Source organism: Pieris brassicae, chromosome 5 (genome assembly GCF_905147105.1).
Source record: "Pieris brassicae chromosome 5, ilPieBrab1.1, whole genome shotgun sequence".
Classification (NCBI taxonomy): domain Eukaryota; kingdom Metazoa; phylum Arthropoda; class Insecta; order Lepidoptera; family Pieridae; genus Pieris; species Pieris brassicae.
The window spans coordinates 901,974-917,340 of record NC_059669.1 but is presented as its reverse complement, the minus strand read 5'-3'; the positions used below and the strand labels follow the sequence as shown (position 1 = coordinate 917,340).

Below are 15,367 nucleotides of genomic sequence, written 5' to 3'. Positions count from 1 at the left end.
CAGGAGAGGGTCAATCACATATTAGAAAATTGTAATTTCCATAATGTTACCCTAGTTTTCAGGAAGCTGAAACCTTTTTTCAGTCAGTTTCAGAACATGTGTAGTCGATTGGTGCAGTTTTCAGGAGACCCGTTTTCAGGCGTTTTCAGGCCTAGGTATACCCCTTTGATGAAGGAATATTCTAGACCGAACTTTCTAGGTGTGAGACAAGGACGAAATGATACGAGAGAGAGAGAAGATCAGAACTTTCTCGAAACTGGACTGAGCACTCTAGAACGCCGTACGACAAGGACGGAGCAACGTGCGAAAGAGACAAAGAGTGCGGACGTTCTAGAATTGTGCAATCGCTACTCAGTAGCAAGCCCGCCTAGAAAGTTCTCGAATATTGTTTAGAATTATTCCCAGGGATATATAAGCGAGCCGAAACGCGACTAGTCGCCTTTAGTTTTGAATGCGATAACAAGAGCGAAACACCGAAGCGATAAAGTGCGAATAAAGTGAATACAAGTGATAAAGTACAGTGTGAAGTGTGCATAAGTGAATTAATTAGTGACTGTGTTTTTGCGTGCAATTAGTTCATCTCTGCAATTAATTTGTGCCCATAAATTCCTCATTGATTTATCAAGAAATAAACCTTTGAAGTAATCTACGGCATTTTCTATCCGATCCCCTAGCTCGTAACAATATTAATCTTTAGTACAACAATACTCTGGAGGCGCTACAGCTTGATTATATTCAATTTCTATCCCATTCTTTTCTTATAGACTGGTAGGTGATAAATTTTTTGGAAATTAAATTTTTAAGCTATGCCAGATACCGCACAATGTATTATTCATTTATTACATAAGCAAGTGTTACCTCTTTCACCTCTCGTACCTAATCCGCTGGTATTTTGAATTTTATCTTGTATATATTTGAATTGTATTTTTTAAGTTGTTGCAACATATATGTTTACCTAAATTGTCATAAAAGTTACAGTTAAGTTAAAAACCACAAAATTTATGATGTGATAAACATGAATACAATTCAATTCTTTACATTTACATTTTTATTGTTCCAGGAGAATCAATGTATGAGGATTAAGATCCTGGGTGATTGCTATTACTGCGTTTCGGGACTTCCGGTGTCGAGACCTAACCATGCCTACAACTGTGTCAACATGGGCCTGCTAATGATTGACGCTATACGGTATTTAATGCGGATTTTTAAGAAAATTCTACTATATGACAACTAAACCTGACTGGTTTAAATTAAATCTTTCATCAAATTTAATAGATAATTGAATTAGGGAGTGCAAACGTAAATAAATATATAAATATGATGACTTTCACGTTGTTTCTTAAAATTTTAATGCTATACAATAAAAATGTATTTAGTTCTTTTATTGTAATATAATTTATTGACTAATGGATTTCATCAGTATTATTTTTGTTATTAGTTGTAACTTGGTAGGTAATATCAAACGATAAACTTCCAATTCTATAATAAAATACAGTAATAAAGACAAAATAATAATATCTCCTGTTTAATTATTGCTACCAGCCGGTCTCAGCTCCGTGTGGTAGGATATTTCTTAAAATATATTGGATGTAACTATACCATATACAATTCGGATATCTTAAAAGAATTTTTGTTTATGTTTTATTTAAGAAAACCACTTTTTGAACGGATTAAAGCTATGTATTATTATTAAAAACTTAAAATTATTTGCATAATTCTAAATTTTCATTTTTTCCGAATTTTCGCGTGCTTTTCAGCGTGCGTGAAATTTAAAATTTAGAATTATGTAAATAGTTTTTAATAATAATACATAGCTTTAATCCGTTCAAAAAGTGTTTTTCTTAATGTTTAAAAGCTATTTTAACAAAAGACAATACTATTTTTTATTTATTTTCCTCTTTATAATATTATTAATGTACATAATTACGTAAAATATATAAAAACAATCCAGTGGCACATAATCTTATAAGGTTAGGTCTTAGATTTATTTTTCTGTAATAGGCAAGTGGTTGATTAGACCCTCAGTGCATGACACACGCCCACAACTATTTGGGCTTAGGCCATGCTGGTAGCCTCACTATATTTTCCATTACCGTACTAGCGAGTTTTAAACAAGCACACATAATTTTACAGCTTCGTCCGTGAAGCCACAGGCTTCAATGTAGACATGCGAATCGGCATCCACACAGGTAATGTTCTGTGCGGCGTGCTAGGTCTCCGAAAATGGCAATTCGACGTCTGGAGCGATGATGTCACATTGGCAAATCATATGGAGTCTGGTGGGATCGCTGGGTGAGTTTATCTTGTTTTTATACAGATATGGTTCATATCGAAACTGCATATAAGAATATTGGCACATTTAAACATAAAAACAGCATTGTTGTCTGAAATGTTTGTTAAATATCTTGCTCATAGGTAATCCTTCACTCCGTATAAGTTTTAAAACACGTCAGGTACGTAAGTTTTGTACGAAACTTAGCTTATACGAAAATTTAGAGCCAAAAGGTTCTAGTCGGAACTTAGTCTTAAGGAGGGTTCTGGGAAATATGTAACAAGTCTGTTGAGGGCTTCAGGTGATTATGTTGGCATCAAAGGTGTAATTCCTGCACCTGTACCCATTTGAGTGAAAACTAAATATTACTGCCTTATGTTAGTTTCTTCCTTTAGATTCTAGAACGTTTAAAGAGTACAAAAACGATTGATATGTGTCGGAGAAATATCGTCACTCCATCGATACGGACATCGTCATTAACGGGTTTAGTGGGCGTCATGTGGGTCAAATGCGGACACAAAAGACAAGAATAATTATCGTACACTATTTTATTCAGATTGATTCCTTCTAACACAAATAACACTTTAGCTTAAATTATAAAGATCAATGGATTCAGGGCACCGATCTCACTTTTAATCACAATCTACTAAACCCAACCTATCGATACCGCAATGCTCTGCTGAATACTCCATCAGTACTGTCCCGCATCTGCACTGATTGGTCGTAACAATATTCGCCCTTTTAAGTTGTGATGCCAAACAATTAAACAATTGAATAATAATAAAAGAAATTAAATTATGATTGTTAAAAGTTATAGATGAGGTCTCAATGATTAACCACAGTAACAATAACGATTGACTCGATCATAATCATCAGAAAATCCGAGTATCTGTAATCTCTGACATTAGAGGAATGGACTGGCAACTAAGCGATCTCCTACCAGGCTATAAATGGGCTTATTTAGATGAGTAAACTTCATTTTTATTGACTTTTATTAAATCTGGCTCTCAGTTATATGTATTGGTTTCATGATTATTTGTTGATCTAATGGGCAAGTAGGTGACTAGCCTCCTGTGCCTGACACGCGCCTGTAGCCACTAGGCCAACACTGCTCATCGATTTTTATTAACAATATTAAATGCATTTTCTTATACGTATCTTTAATTAAAATTAATGGTGTTACAGACGTGTTCATATCACAAAATCGACAATGCTGCAACTTGCCGGTAAATTCGAGGTGGAACCAGGTGATGGAGCATCCAGAGAAGGATACTTGGCTGACCACAAAGTGGAGACATATCTCATTGTACCTCCCAAGGTAATGTAGATTAATAGGGGTTCATAGGCTAACATAGATCTTTTAGATAGAATATCATAAATAGAAAGACCATTTTTATGGTACGATTTGTCTTTAGCCCCAAATTGGCGGTGATTTCCTCTTCATCAGCGAAACATTTCTGCCCGGCGAATATTCCCTTGAGGGTTGATAACAGGAAAAAGAAGCTAGGGGTCACATCTTTCCAAAAAAATTATGATATTGAACAGCATCAAACACAAATAACATTAATTCATTATTGTTTATGATCGATTGTGAGCTCGCGCGGCACCCACTTTGAACAGAGCTTTCGCATATCCAAATATTCATATAGGATATTCACGTCCAAGACGTTCCTATAGACGTTTTTATATTTCGGTTCGGCTATCTATCTTAGTCAACTTCACTTTTCGGTTATACAAAATTATCGATTATTATTGTATATTCGATTTTTGTAGATAAAAATAAATTGAGAGCAAGACTGTCTACCCGGATAGAATGAAAGCTGTCATAAACAGACTCTCAAGTAGAGAGCACTAATTCATCAGTGAGCTCCATTGTTACGATGCCATTAATCACACAATGACTCTACGTTGTCTATGTCTCTACATCTACCTCGTTCACTATCACTTTCAATGATATTAATTAATTCAGATCATGTTTGTTTGAGAGTAAATTTTATACAGTGTATTAGTGAGGAATTTTGATGAAGAATTATTTAATGAAAATAATATTAAGAGTTATAGTTATTCTCGTAGATTTTACGTGTGTGGTTTAAAAGTACAGATCGTATTAATAGTGGACAAGTGCTCTACAATCTAGATACATCAGTGATTCTTAACCATTTTTGTGCCTTTCTAAAATTCTTATCCGTACATATTTTTTTATAGAAATAACTGAATTGTTCACTTAAGAAACTTAAATGATAGGTTTTAGGAAGAATCAACTAGGAAATTATAAATGAAAAAGTAAGTAAATTTTCAAAACATATAATGATAAAGTGAAATCCAAATTCCAAATAAATTTAATAATCTTTTGAATTAGCCCACTTTACATTAGGGGCGTGGGCCCCACATTGGAAAACACTAAGTTAAATGATTAATATGAAGTGTAAACTCCACATTACGATTTAACGACGAACTCCCTAAAGCGTCAATATCGGAAAAGACAAGCTTAACTAACTAAAGCCAATTCATTTCAATGCTTATTAGCTTGCCTTCTGTACAATGATACTCTACCTAGCATTACACTCTCAATTACGACAACAATTGAGTAATAAAGTAATTTTTAAGTTGCTAATATTAGTAAAAACTGCACAGCTGTGTTCGTTCTTTTGTCACTTTATTATCCTAGCCCGCAATAAACTTGACTGTCGGCATCTTGCATACGAACCTTCTAAGAAATTCGTTCTTTTGCTTACAAACTGACCAATAAGTAGGACTCATGGATTATCTATACGTTTTTCGCATCTGAATTTAACGACAACTCTCTATAACGCCATAAAATACACAATCCCTTCAGTGTCGTATATAGAGATTACACTGTAATCTATAGTCGTTACTCAGCAAAGCGTGTCTCTATAGAATAATACATTTAAATGCCATAGAACAACAACTTTAAACCAAAATAAAACTTAGTATCTTTTAGATAAATTCTTGCGGTTTAATTGCAACTTAATTGAACCTAATTATAATTGAAAAAATATTTCATATTAATTTACCTGGCCTTTTGAAGGGTTCGATACTATCCATTGTCTTGCATTTGACCTCCAGTTGCATCAATGAGATTTTTTCGTGATTACTCCTGCTTGAACGGTGAAAGAATTTATCGCAAGCAGCATATATAAGACCGACAAAACGTTAATCATAGAAGGCAGACCATATTGTCGAAAAAGAATACTTGTTACTTCTATAAATATAATTAACATCAAAAGTTTAATAAAAAGGCAAATGGGTGTATGATGTACAAAGTAATAACGTATATGCTATTGTCAAAGGCTGTTGCGCGTCGGTAGCTCAGGAAATTGGCAATGTATAGGGCTGATGTTAGAATTCTACGCTTAACTGCACAAGCAAAACCAATACATATTACAAGTCAGTCGGTATAATTGTCCATTCAGCTCATTGTTTCATATACTATAGGACAAGTTAGCACCTCGTGTAAGTTCAAATGACCTAGACGTATTTCCATATCTTAATAGTATTTTAATTATTAGTAGTCCTAGTGTAATCAAGTATTTGTACCAAACGGTTTAATACCATCGGACCAATCGCTAGTTTTATGTGCTCAGATATTTGCAAAGTAACAAAACTGTTAGTAATGTAGGGGATTAGTACGTGTCGTAATGAAACAGTGATGTGTCCTGACAAGGACAGTTGTAAACGTTATCGTCATGAAACAATAATTTGTTCTGAAAAGAACAGTTAATTGGCGTTATCGTTAGACCACGATATCGAACTGTTCTGAGAAGAACACGTTCGTACCCTTCGACGGTTGCGCGCAGAAAAGGACAACTTTTTGCCGCGCCTAGATTTTATCGTCTACGCACCCTTCGCATCTTGGTACCACATGTTGCCACTAGTGACCAGTGTAGGATAATTTTTGTATATAAATCTACAGTTTTTAAAAATTAAACACATTCCACATTCCATCTTCACCTCTTCTCAACGAATTATTAGGAAGTTTTATTTTAACCAAATAAGGACCAATCAACCTAAAGTAAAACAACCTAAAGTAATAAATAAATAATGTGTAATTCATTCATTGTGGATTTTATGACATAACAATGTCTATATTTATTTATGAACACTTCGTTGCGAACAGAAATATACAATTAACATAATTATTTGAAAAGGAGGCCAACTGGCGGCCTTGTCGCTTTCGAGTGATCTTTTCTAGGCAACCAATGTTTGATGAAAAAAAATGTGTACGTATACTAGTGTACAAACGCAAGAAAGGCAACTTAGTTATGACTTTATTTGTCAAAAAATGATCTACTATATGTAATTTTACAGAAATTGGTTAAATAAAGTTAAAGTAGATAAAATTTAACAAACGGCTTTTATTATCATGGAAATGAATACAAATAATACAATTATTTCATTTTACCTTATTACTACTAAGATTAATACAGAATTTCATTATTTGTAATAGAATTATGACTATCATTGTTATCGTTATTATATATTTTTGTTATTAATGGCTTCGAATCACTTCGAATCAAAAGTGGTAGGGACAGAATAAAGATGGCGCGTAACCGAAAAATGTGACGGTAGTTTTCTTCCAACGCCGATATAGAAGTTTCACTTCAAAAAAAAAAATATAAATTAGATAAGGCAAGCGCAAGAAGTGCAAAATTACATATAAAATTTAGTTATTTAGACAAAACAATTAAAACATATGTAAACACTAAACAGGACAATTAAAAAAAAGACACATGAAAAGGAAAACGTGCACATGAATCACGATAGTTTTAGATCAATTTCACATCAGTTAGTACGATAGTTAGGGATACGATGTAGACAACATTACCTCGTATCTGTATAATAGATGCTATATTATGTCATGAATGAGGCAGGAGGATCACCTGTCGTTATGTGATACTGCCCACTCACAATGCCAGAAGATTCGCAAGTGACTGTTGGCAAAAATTGGTTCGGAACTACTTTAGTGGGCAGGTGGAAATATAGTAACTCTCTTTATCGAAACTATTGACACCAGGTTTTCACTTTCACAACATTTTATAAATAAAGATTTTCTTTGAAGATAATACAATTATGATTACAATCTTACATATTCCATAATCAATTCAAACGACGTTATTGAGAAAGAAAATATTATATCCAGTTGACGTTGATTGCTCCCTTTGATTGGTTTTTCTTCAAATCCATCTCAAAATAATCTTTGCTTAAATAACAGTTGGAGATGTATTTTGATCCCTTGATTATTAACTTCAGGGTAAAGTTAGGAAACCTCTTTGAAGAGATTACGAATTTTTGCGTTTAATTAAACTTTTACACAGTTTTAGTAACGAGGTTAATTTGCATAACGGTTATGGCTTTGTCTTTATAGAAGAAAAAATAAAATTTTCTTCCATTCTGTGCTGCTTTCAGTTAGAGATATTAATTCACCGTATTAAACTTTTTTTGCGTAACTTTTGAATGGTCGGTGCAGTGTTCGCCTAGTGCCTTTAGCATGTGACTGTCATCCTTGAGGTCGTAGGTCGATTCCCGGCTCTGCACCGATGGACTTTCTTTCTTTGTGCGCATTTAACATTCGCTCGAACGGTGAGGGAACCATCGCGAGGAAACCTTGCCTTAGACCCTAAAAGTCGACGGCGTGTGTCAGGCACAGGAGGCTTATCTACTTGCTCATTAGATTGACAATCATTAAACAGATACAAAACCTGAGGCCCAGACCTAAGAAGGTTGTTGCGCCATTGATTGATTTATTTTTTAATTTTATAATTTACACAATACATGTTCGAGATTGTAACATAAAAAATAAGACATTTCCTAAAACTTACATACGAGAAGTTCTCATTATCTTTCGAAAATATTTCAGAAACCGTCAGATAACGGTCGTCTCTCTGTATGTACAATAGACCGAAAGGCGAGCATTGTATCGTCTATATACCAAGACGTATCACCGACGAAGCCGCGCGAGAATATAAGTCCGGCTCCGTCTCAACACAGTTTTAATGAACAGGAAGGGACCAAAGTAATGCGAGCCGAGTCTATGAGGAATCCAGGTTTGAGCTATTTTTGGATGATATTTATTTAATATATATTAAGTTATTAAATAAAAAAGCTCTTTCTTATACTCTTAATACGGGTACAAAAACCTAATACAGATCTCGATAGATTCAATTCAAGTAGTTGTGTCATTTTTTATTGTTAAAATTAGTTATTCACTTCTAGTTCTGGTACTTGACATTTACTATTTCTTTTTTTATTCTTCCTTACTAGGGTTGCCTTCTTCCTTACTTAGGTTCACTCATAAGTAACCAGGGAGGAGGTGACGGGGAAACCCGTAAGCAAACTGACCAGAATATGACTAAGCAGAAACATGTCAAATACTACCAAGAGCCGGCTCGTCAGAACTTTGGTATTTTCCTTATTTTTGTACGGATCAAAGTTCCAATCAATTCGTGCAGCAGGCCGAAAATAGATACAGGCATTTGAGATGTGAGTTAGAGGAGAATGTTGCGAATACCATGGACTGCAAAAATAAGCAATCATGGATACCAAAAAGAACTAATAAGACCATACACAACAGATTAAAAATCACCACAAGTCACGACTATGATTTACAAAGGGGTGCTGAACTACTTTGGCCATATTCCCAGAAGAGAGCCAAATAGTTTGGACAAGTGGGTAATGGTAGGGGGGAAGTGATGGCAGAAGTCGGGGTCGATCGCCTACCCGTTGTTGTGACAAAATAAAGACAATTATGGGTCTCAATATCCCCAATGCACTGAGACAAGCTAAGCCACAAGAGTGGTGTGGAGGCAGCAAGTCTACGTGTCGGTTTAGACTGGCACGACCTTCAGTAATGAAGATTATGAAGAAGAAGAGAAGATTAGGGTTGCAAAGTAGAGGAAATTGATTATATTCCATTCTGAATGTTATCTGTACGATCTTTTAATATTTTTTTTTGTTTATTAACACTTCGATGCAGAAATATAATACAATTGTCATAATTCAATGAAAAAGAGGGCCACTGGTGGTCTTATCGCTTTCGAGCGATCTCTTCCAGGCAACCACTGTAACATATATGCTTATAGCTTTTTATTTCTTAATTCTAATCTTAATGTTTCAGGTAAATAGAAAAATTATACATTTTAAGATCGTAATGAAATAACTGTTAAACTTCCAGATCTTAGTAGACGAGCTTCAGTAAAAGTAGACGGACACAAAAGTGTGGCTTTTGAGAATAATAATACTGCTAATACAGGAGAAACTTTGGGTAATGGTGCAGTTGTTAAACCTAAAAGTCGGAGTGGATCCATCATTGGAGCTATTAGTCCAATCATGGGAACTGGTAAGATTGAATTCGATGTTCATACGAAGCTTAAACTTGGTACGAGTAGGAGGCTGGATGCTTTTTAATATAGATGCAAATAATGCTTTGTTTGAAATCTAGTAGAATTTATCTATAAAGCTACTTTCATGTTTAGAACTAAGTCTTGCTACATAATATAGTAATTTAAATTGTGAATTTAATTTTGTTTTTAACATTCTTAAACATTCGGTATACCCCTCGAGGGTATTAGGGTGTGTCAGTAAAGGAAAATCCCAGAATTATTGAAGTTTATTTATTTATATTTTTTTGTTTAAAAGAGCGCAAGTCGGATACACCGACACCAACCAAGGAGCACTCAGCGCCGATATTCACGCGAATGTTGAGCACAATTTCTATGGATTCTACTTGTTAGTTGTAATTGCACGTTTTTATTTCTTTAACATTACCTCCATTATTAACTCCATGACATTTAGATCACTCATAAAGATTTCATACGTTTTAACATCAGATTTAAAAGAAGTAATAGGTATATCACTTAAATGGAATACTGAATGGGAAACTTTTATAAATTTAGCCGAGTTTACTTTTATTTATTTTATTCTATGCACGTTTTAATTTATTTGTTATTGAACGCTTAACGTTTTAATTCATTTGTTTTTTTGAGGCTTAAACATGGATTTATGTGGGAGTAAGTCTGTCGTTGATTATTTTTCATATCAACGTGAAATTGAGATTTACACATTACACTTTTATTTTTAGCTTCAACTTGATTTCTTCATAAAATATATATTCTATTCAACTTTACATTAAAACCGCGTGGCAAGGGTGGAATTAATATTTTACACAGAATTTTAAATAATATTAAAATAAATTGTTACGAAAATGGTTCCAGCAATACCTGGCGTTCCGAGTAGGTCTCGGCCGTCAAGCAAAATGACAAAGTATGTCGAGTGTTGGGGCGCCGACAAACCTTTTGCCAATATTACTGATTCAACTTTGGCAAAAAATATTGGCATATCGGTGAGTAATGTTATTACTTTTATATTTTAGATTATTGTTTTATATTGACGAGAATCTTTTGCGGAGATCGTAAAGCATAATAGCCAAGTTATCGATATGCTATAAAGGAATGTGGACCGAAGTCGGCGTTAATAGGAATTGAAGGCCAAAATAAATTGCCAATATAGAAAAAACAAGGAAAACCGTTATTACCGAACGTATTATTTTGGAAACCAAAGAAAAGTTAAATGGCGAATCTGGTCTGAAGAAGTCGTGGTTCCGGAACGTACGGAAGTGAACCGGCGTCAAATCCGCTGAGGAGCTTTTTAGACTAGCCAACCTTTAGTAATATAGTGTCACTAGAAAAATAAATAGAAAGCCCGCGGTGTAAGTACCATCGAATGGAGGTAAAAAGGGTTATTTCAAAAATGTGATACATATTAAAGGAACAGAGAGGAAGATTCTTATGTACTGACCGTACGCTTAAAAAGACACGACGGTGGAACGTTTAGAAACTTATGTGAAGAAAAATCTATTTATAACAAAATTGTGTCAGTTAGCGTAGATAAGGTTAACCACCAAAACAAAAAGGGATTGCTTATTATTGGTGCACCAGAAAGTGAATATAATCACTGTCAAAGAAAACACTTTTTTACCGGATTGAAGCTATATATTATAAACTCAATCAATAGAGAAGACGGCCTAAAATTATCAAACACCTGGGATCTAATAATATCCAAATTAAAATCTCCAGACAAACAATCCGTGACAATAGAAGACACCGGGAGTCATTTCTGCAAAAACCCGTCATCTTTTATTCGATACCAACTCAGGGGAAATGAATACAGATAACACAACTTTCTCTACAGCTGTGATACTTTTGACATTTAACACCTTTTGTCTGCAGTCACCGTGACAGCGTGCGTGACGCTGTAAAGCACTCGAAACGTCGGGAAATTTTTAAATTTGTAAAATAATTTGTTCTTCTAAATAAAAATGTCTTCTGTACAAACATTACCTGTCCACATTGTACCCCTAGTTTTCTTACTAACTACTCTACTGACGTGAGACTTATCTTAAATTATCGTGATTTATGTGTCTTTTTACTTTTTATTTTTAAGGTATCATCTTTTTAGTTTAGTTTGTTTTTTTGTTTCCTGTTTAGTTTTGTCTTAATAACTTTGTGGTTGCCTGGAAGAGATCGCTCGAAAGCGATAAGGCCGCCAGTTGCCCTCCTTTTGATTTAATTATGTTCATTTTTTTATATTGTAATGTAACGAAATGTTAATAAATAAAATAAAGAATTATAAGTTTATAATAATACATAGCTTCCGGTAAAGTGTTAAGTAAAGTGTTTTCTTTAAATGTCTAAAAGCTATGTTTTTTTTTTGTTCTTGTTTATGGCTTTTATTTATGCCAACTGGGCACAAGGTACTTCGCCAGTGTCTTGTAGAAGGTGAAGACACGACGGAGATTGATCGGTAAAAATAATAATTAAGTTAATTTTGAATATGCACAAAAAAAATTTTTGAAATTCGATTGTTAGTTTTGAGACACCACAGACAACACAAATATGAGTAAAAGCATTATTAAATACTGTTTACTATTTATGAATAATTTTTATAAATTACACTTTAATTCTATTGCTTTCTATATATTTACATAAAAATCTACAATATGGACTAAACACAAACATTTAACACTTAAAGGACGGGGGACTTTAGGGGGAAGAACGTCATAAAGAGGATAAGTTAGTTTGGGACAATTAAATAGTATGTGAGATAGAGTGCCTTCATCCAAGCCACACTCACATATAGAGTGATCCCTAATCCGGAGCTTGGCTAGATGAACAGGGATGCAAGCATGTCCAAGACGCAGACGCGAGATTGTGGATGTAATCCAGCGATTTGCATTTCGATAATATAAAAGCTATGTTAATAAAAGACAATACTTTAATCACTGTCATCCTGACAATTGGCCTGTAAATAAAAAAAATTGTGTTTGGGTGTGGTACTGGAGATTGGACAATACTGAAGAAGGAAGTAAAACTGATCATGCCAAATGATGGAAGATACAAAAGCATCAACATACAACGCAAGTGTGTTGTCGTACCTTCTGTCATCAAATTTACCATTTATATAAGACCTCTATTGTTGTCTGTTTCTGTATTTGGCTATTATTTATGATTTCAGAGTCTGGCTATGATTGAGCAAAATCTACTCCCACAAAGAACGTGTTGCGATTGCAGGTAGTTTTAATTTTTTTTAATTGTCTTCTAATCTTTGCAGGTAAATCGTAGATTCAAAGCGGCGATTAATATTAGCCAGATATTTATCACGTCGTCCACATTTCGATTTAATTTTACAATTAGTCAGCATATCTCCGGCGCAAGCGATCAGTGACCAACTGAACGAATGATCCAATGCACTACTGACAGATTGACAGATTTACAACCTCTATGATATCGTGTATCATACATAAGTTATATAATGATCAACTGTTCTTGTTTAGATAAACATAATCTGTTTTATTATTTACAAATATACTCATATTTAGATCTTTTCGAATATTTCACGAGCATATTTTTCTATTAATAATCTTTATTTTTCTACTAATAATCTTTATTTTTCTATTAATAATCTTTATTTTTCTACTAATAATCTTTATTTTTCTATTAATAATCTTTATTTTTCTACTAATAATCTTTATTTTTCTATTAATAATCTTTATTTTTCTACTAATAATCTTTATTTTTCTATTAATAATCTTTATTTTTCTATTAATAATCTTATTTTTCTACTAATAATCTTTATTTTTCTATTAATAATCTTTATTTTTCTACTAATAATCTTTATTTTTCTATTAATAATCTTTATTTTTCTACTAATAATCTTTATTTTTCTATTAATAATCTTTATTTTTCTATTAATAATCTTTATTTTTCTATTAATAATCTTTATATAATCTTTTCCCAGCACAAATTCAGAAGGCATGAGCCGTATCACCTTATGGTTCAAAAATAGGACTCAAGAGAATCAATATCGCAGCCAACCAGACACACTGTTCAAATACTACGTGGCCTGCGCGTGCGCATTATTTCTCTTATTGGCTTTTATACAGCTGATAACGTTACCTAAGTAAGTTTTAACATTCAAATATTCTAGATATTTATTTTTTGGCTGACATATTTATTATTAATGCGACGAACCTGATGGACTCTCATCCGTGTATCGGTTCGATTATCGGCTCTGTACCAATGGACTTTCTGTCTGTACGCTCGTAGGAAGGTACCCATAAAGGTGACGGGGTGTGTCAGGCACAGAAGGTTGATCATCCACTCGCGTATTAGAAATTATCATGGAACAGGTACTGAAGACCTTAAAGGTTGTAGTGCCATTGGTATATATTGGTTTATTAATGAGTTGTTTTAGCTGTAGCTAAAGATTCCGTGTACAGAGCTGATGTTTACCATCATTTGAAAATAACCTAAATAAAAAATAAGTTATGTGTCTTCTACACTTTATTAATAAATTGTATTATGTAATAGAGGGCAAAAGGACAGGAGCCTCGCTTTTAGGTGATACCGCCCATGGACGCTCCCATTGCTAGAAGGCTCGTAAGTTTCCTATTTGGACTAGTAAACGTGAACTGTGACAATTATCTAAAGCTGACTTAAAATGAGGAATGAGAGCCCTTAGAAGCTATGGAAATCAAAACTTTGGCCCTGGGTCTTCAGATCACCAAAATTTTATTTGTTAAACCGTATCTGCGGCAGATGTATTGGTCTCTTTCTGGTCCAGCAACGAGAAAGAGATTCTAAAAACTTAGGGACTAGTAAACGTGAACTGTGACAATTATCTAAAGCTGACTTAAAATGAGGAATGAGAGCCCTTAGAAGCTATGGAAATCAAAACTTTGGCCCTGGGTCTTCAGATCACCAAAATTTTATTTGTTTAACCGTATCTGCGGCAGATGTATTGGTCTCTTTCTGGTCCAGCAACATGAAAGAGATTCTAAAAACTTAGGGACTAGTAAACGTGAACTGTGACAATTATCTAAAGCTGACTTAAAATGAGGAATGAGAGCCCTTAGAAGCTATGGAAATCAAAACTTTGGCCCTGGGTCTTCAGATCACCAAAATTTTATTTGTTAAACCGTATCTGCGGCAGATGTATTGGTCTCTTTCTGGTCCAGCAACGAGAAAGAGATTCTAAAAACTTAGGGACTAGTAAACGTGAACTGTGACAATTATCTAAAGCTGACTTAAAATGAGGAATGAGAGCCCTTAGAAGCTATGGAAATCAAAACTTTGGCCCTGGGTCTTCAGATCACCAAAATTTTATTTGTTAAACCGTATCTGCGGCAGATGTATTGGTCTCTTTCTGGTCCAGCAACGAGAAAGAGATTCTAAAAACTTAGGGACTAGTAAACGTGAACTGTGACAATTATCTAAAGCTGACTTAAAATGAGGAATGAGAGCCCTTAGAAGCTATGGAAATCAAAACTTTGGCCCTGGGTCTTCAGATCACCAAAATTTTATTTGTTTAACCGTATCTGCGGCAGATGTATTGGTCTCTTTCTGGTCCAGCAACGAGAAAGAGATTCTAAAAACTTAGGGACTAGTAAACGTGAACTGTGACAATTATCTAAAGCTGACTTAAAATGAGGAATGAGAGCCCTTAGAAGCTATGGAAATTAAAACTTTGGCCCTGGGTCTTCAGATCACCAAAATTTTATTTGTTAAACCGTATCTGCGG

The 15,367-nt window shown here is 34.1% G+C and overlaps 1 protein-coding gene across 3 annotated transcripts in view; it reads left to right on the top strand.

The window, feature by feature from the left end:
- Window positions 1-15,367, top strand: part of LOC123709733 (adenylate cyclase type 2) — a 149,433-nt gene that overhangs the window by 121,907 nt on the left and 12,159 nt on the right. For 2 of the 3 annotated variants that reach the window (XM_045661256.1, XM_045661257.1), the window contains exons 7-15: window positions 1,061-1,188; window positions 2,134-2,292; window positions 3,458-3,590; window positions 8,151-8,337; window positions 9,465-9,629; window positions 9,929-10,018; window positions 10,504-10,631; window positions 12,803-12,858; window positions 13,586-13,747. In XM_045661256.1, the coding sequence (XP_045517212.1) occupies window positions 1,061-1,188; window positions 2,134-2,292; window positions 3,458-3,590; window positions 8,151-8,337; window positions 9,465-9,629; window positions 9,929-10,018; window positions 10,504-10,631; window positions 12,803-12,858; window positions 13,586-13,747 (1,208 nt within the window). The remainder of the gene's footprint in view (window positions 1-1,060; window positions 1,189-2,133; window positions 2,293-3,457; window positions 3,591-8,150; window positions 8,338-9,464; window positions 9,630-9,928; window positions 10,019-10,503; window positions 10,632-12,802; window positions 12,859-13,585; window positions 13,748-15,367) is intronic. The other variant, XM_045661258.1, reaches the window with a different exon arrangement.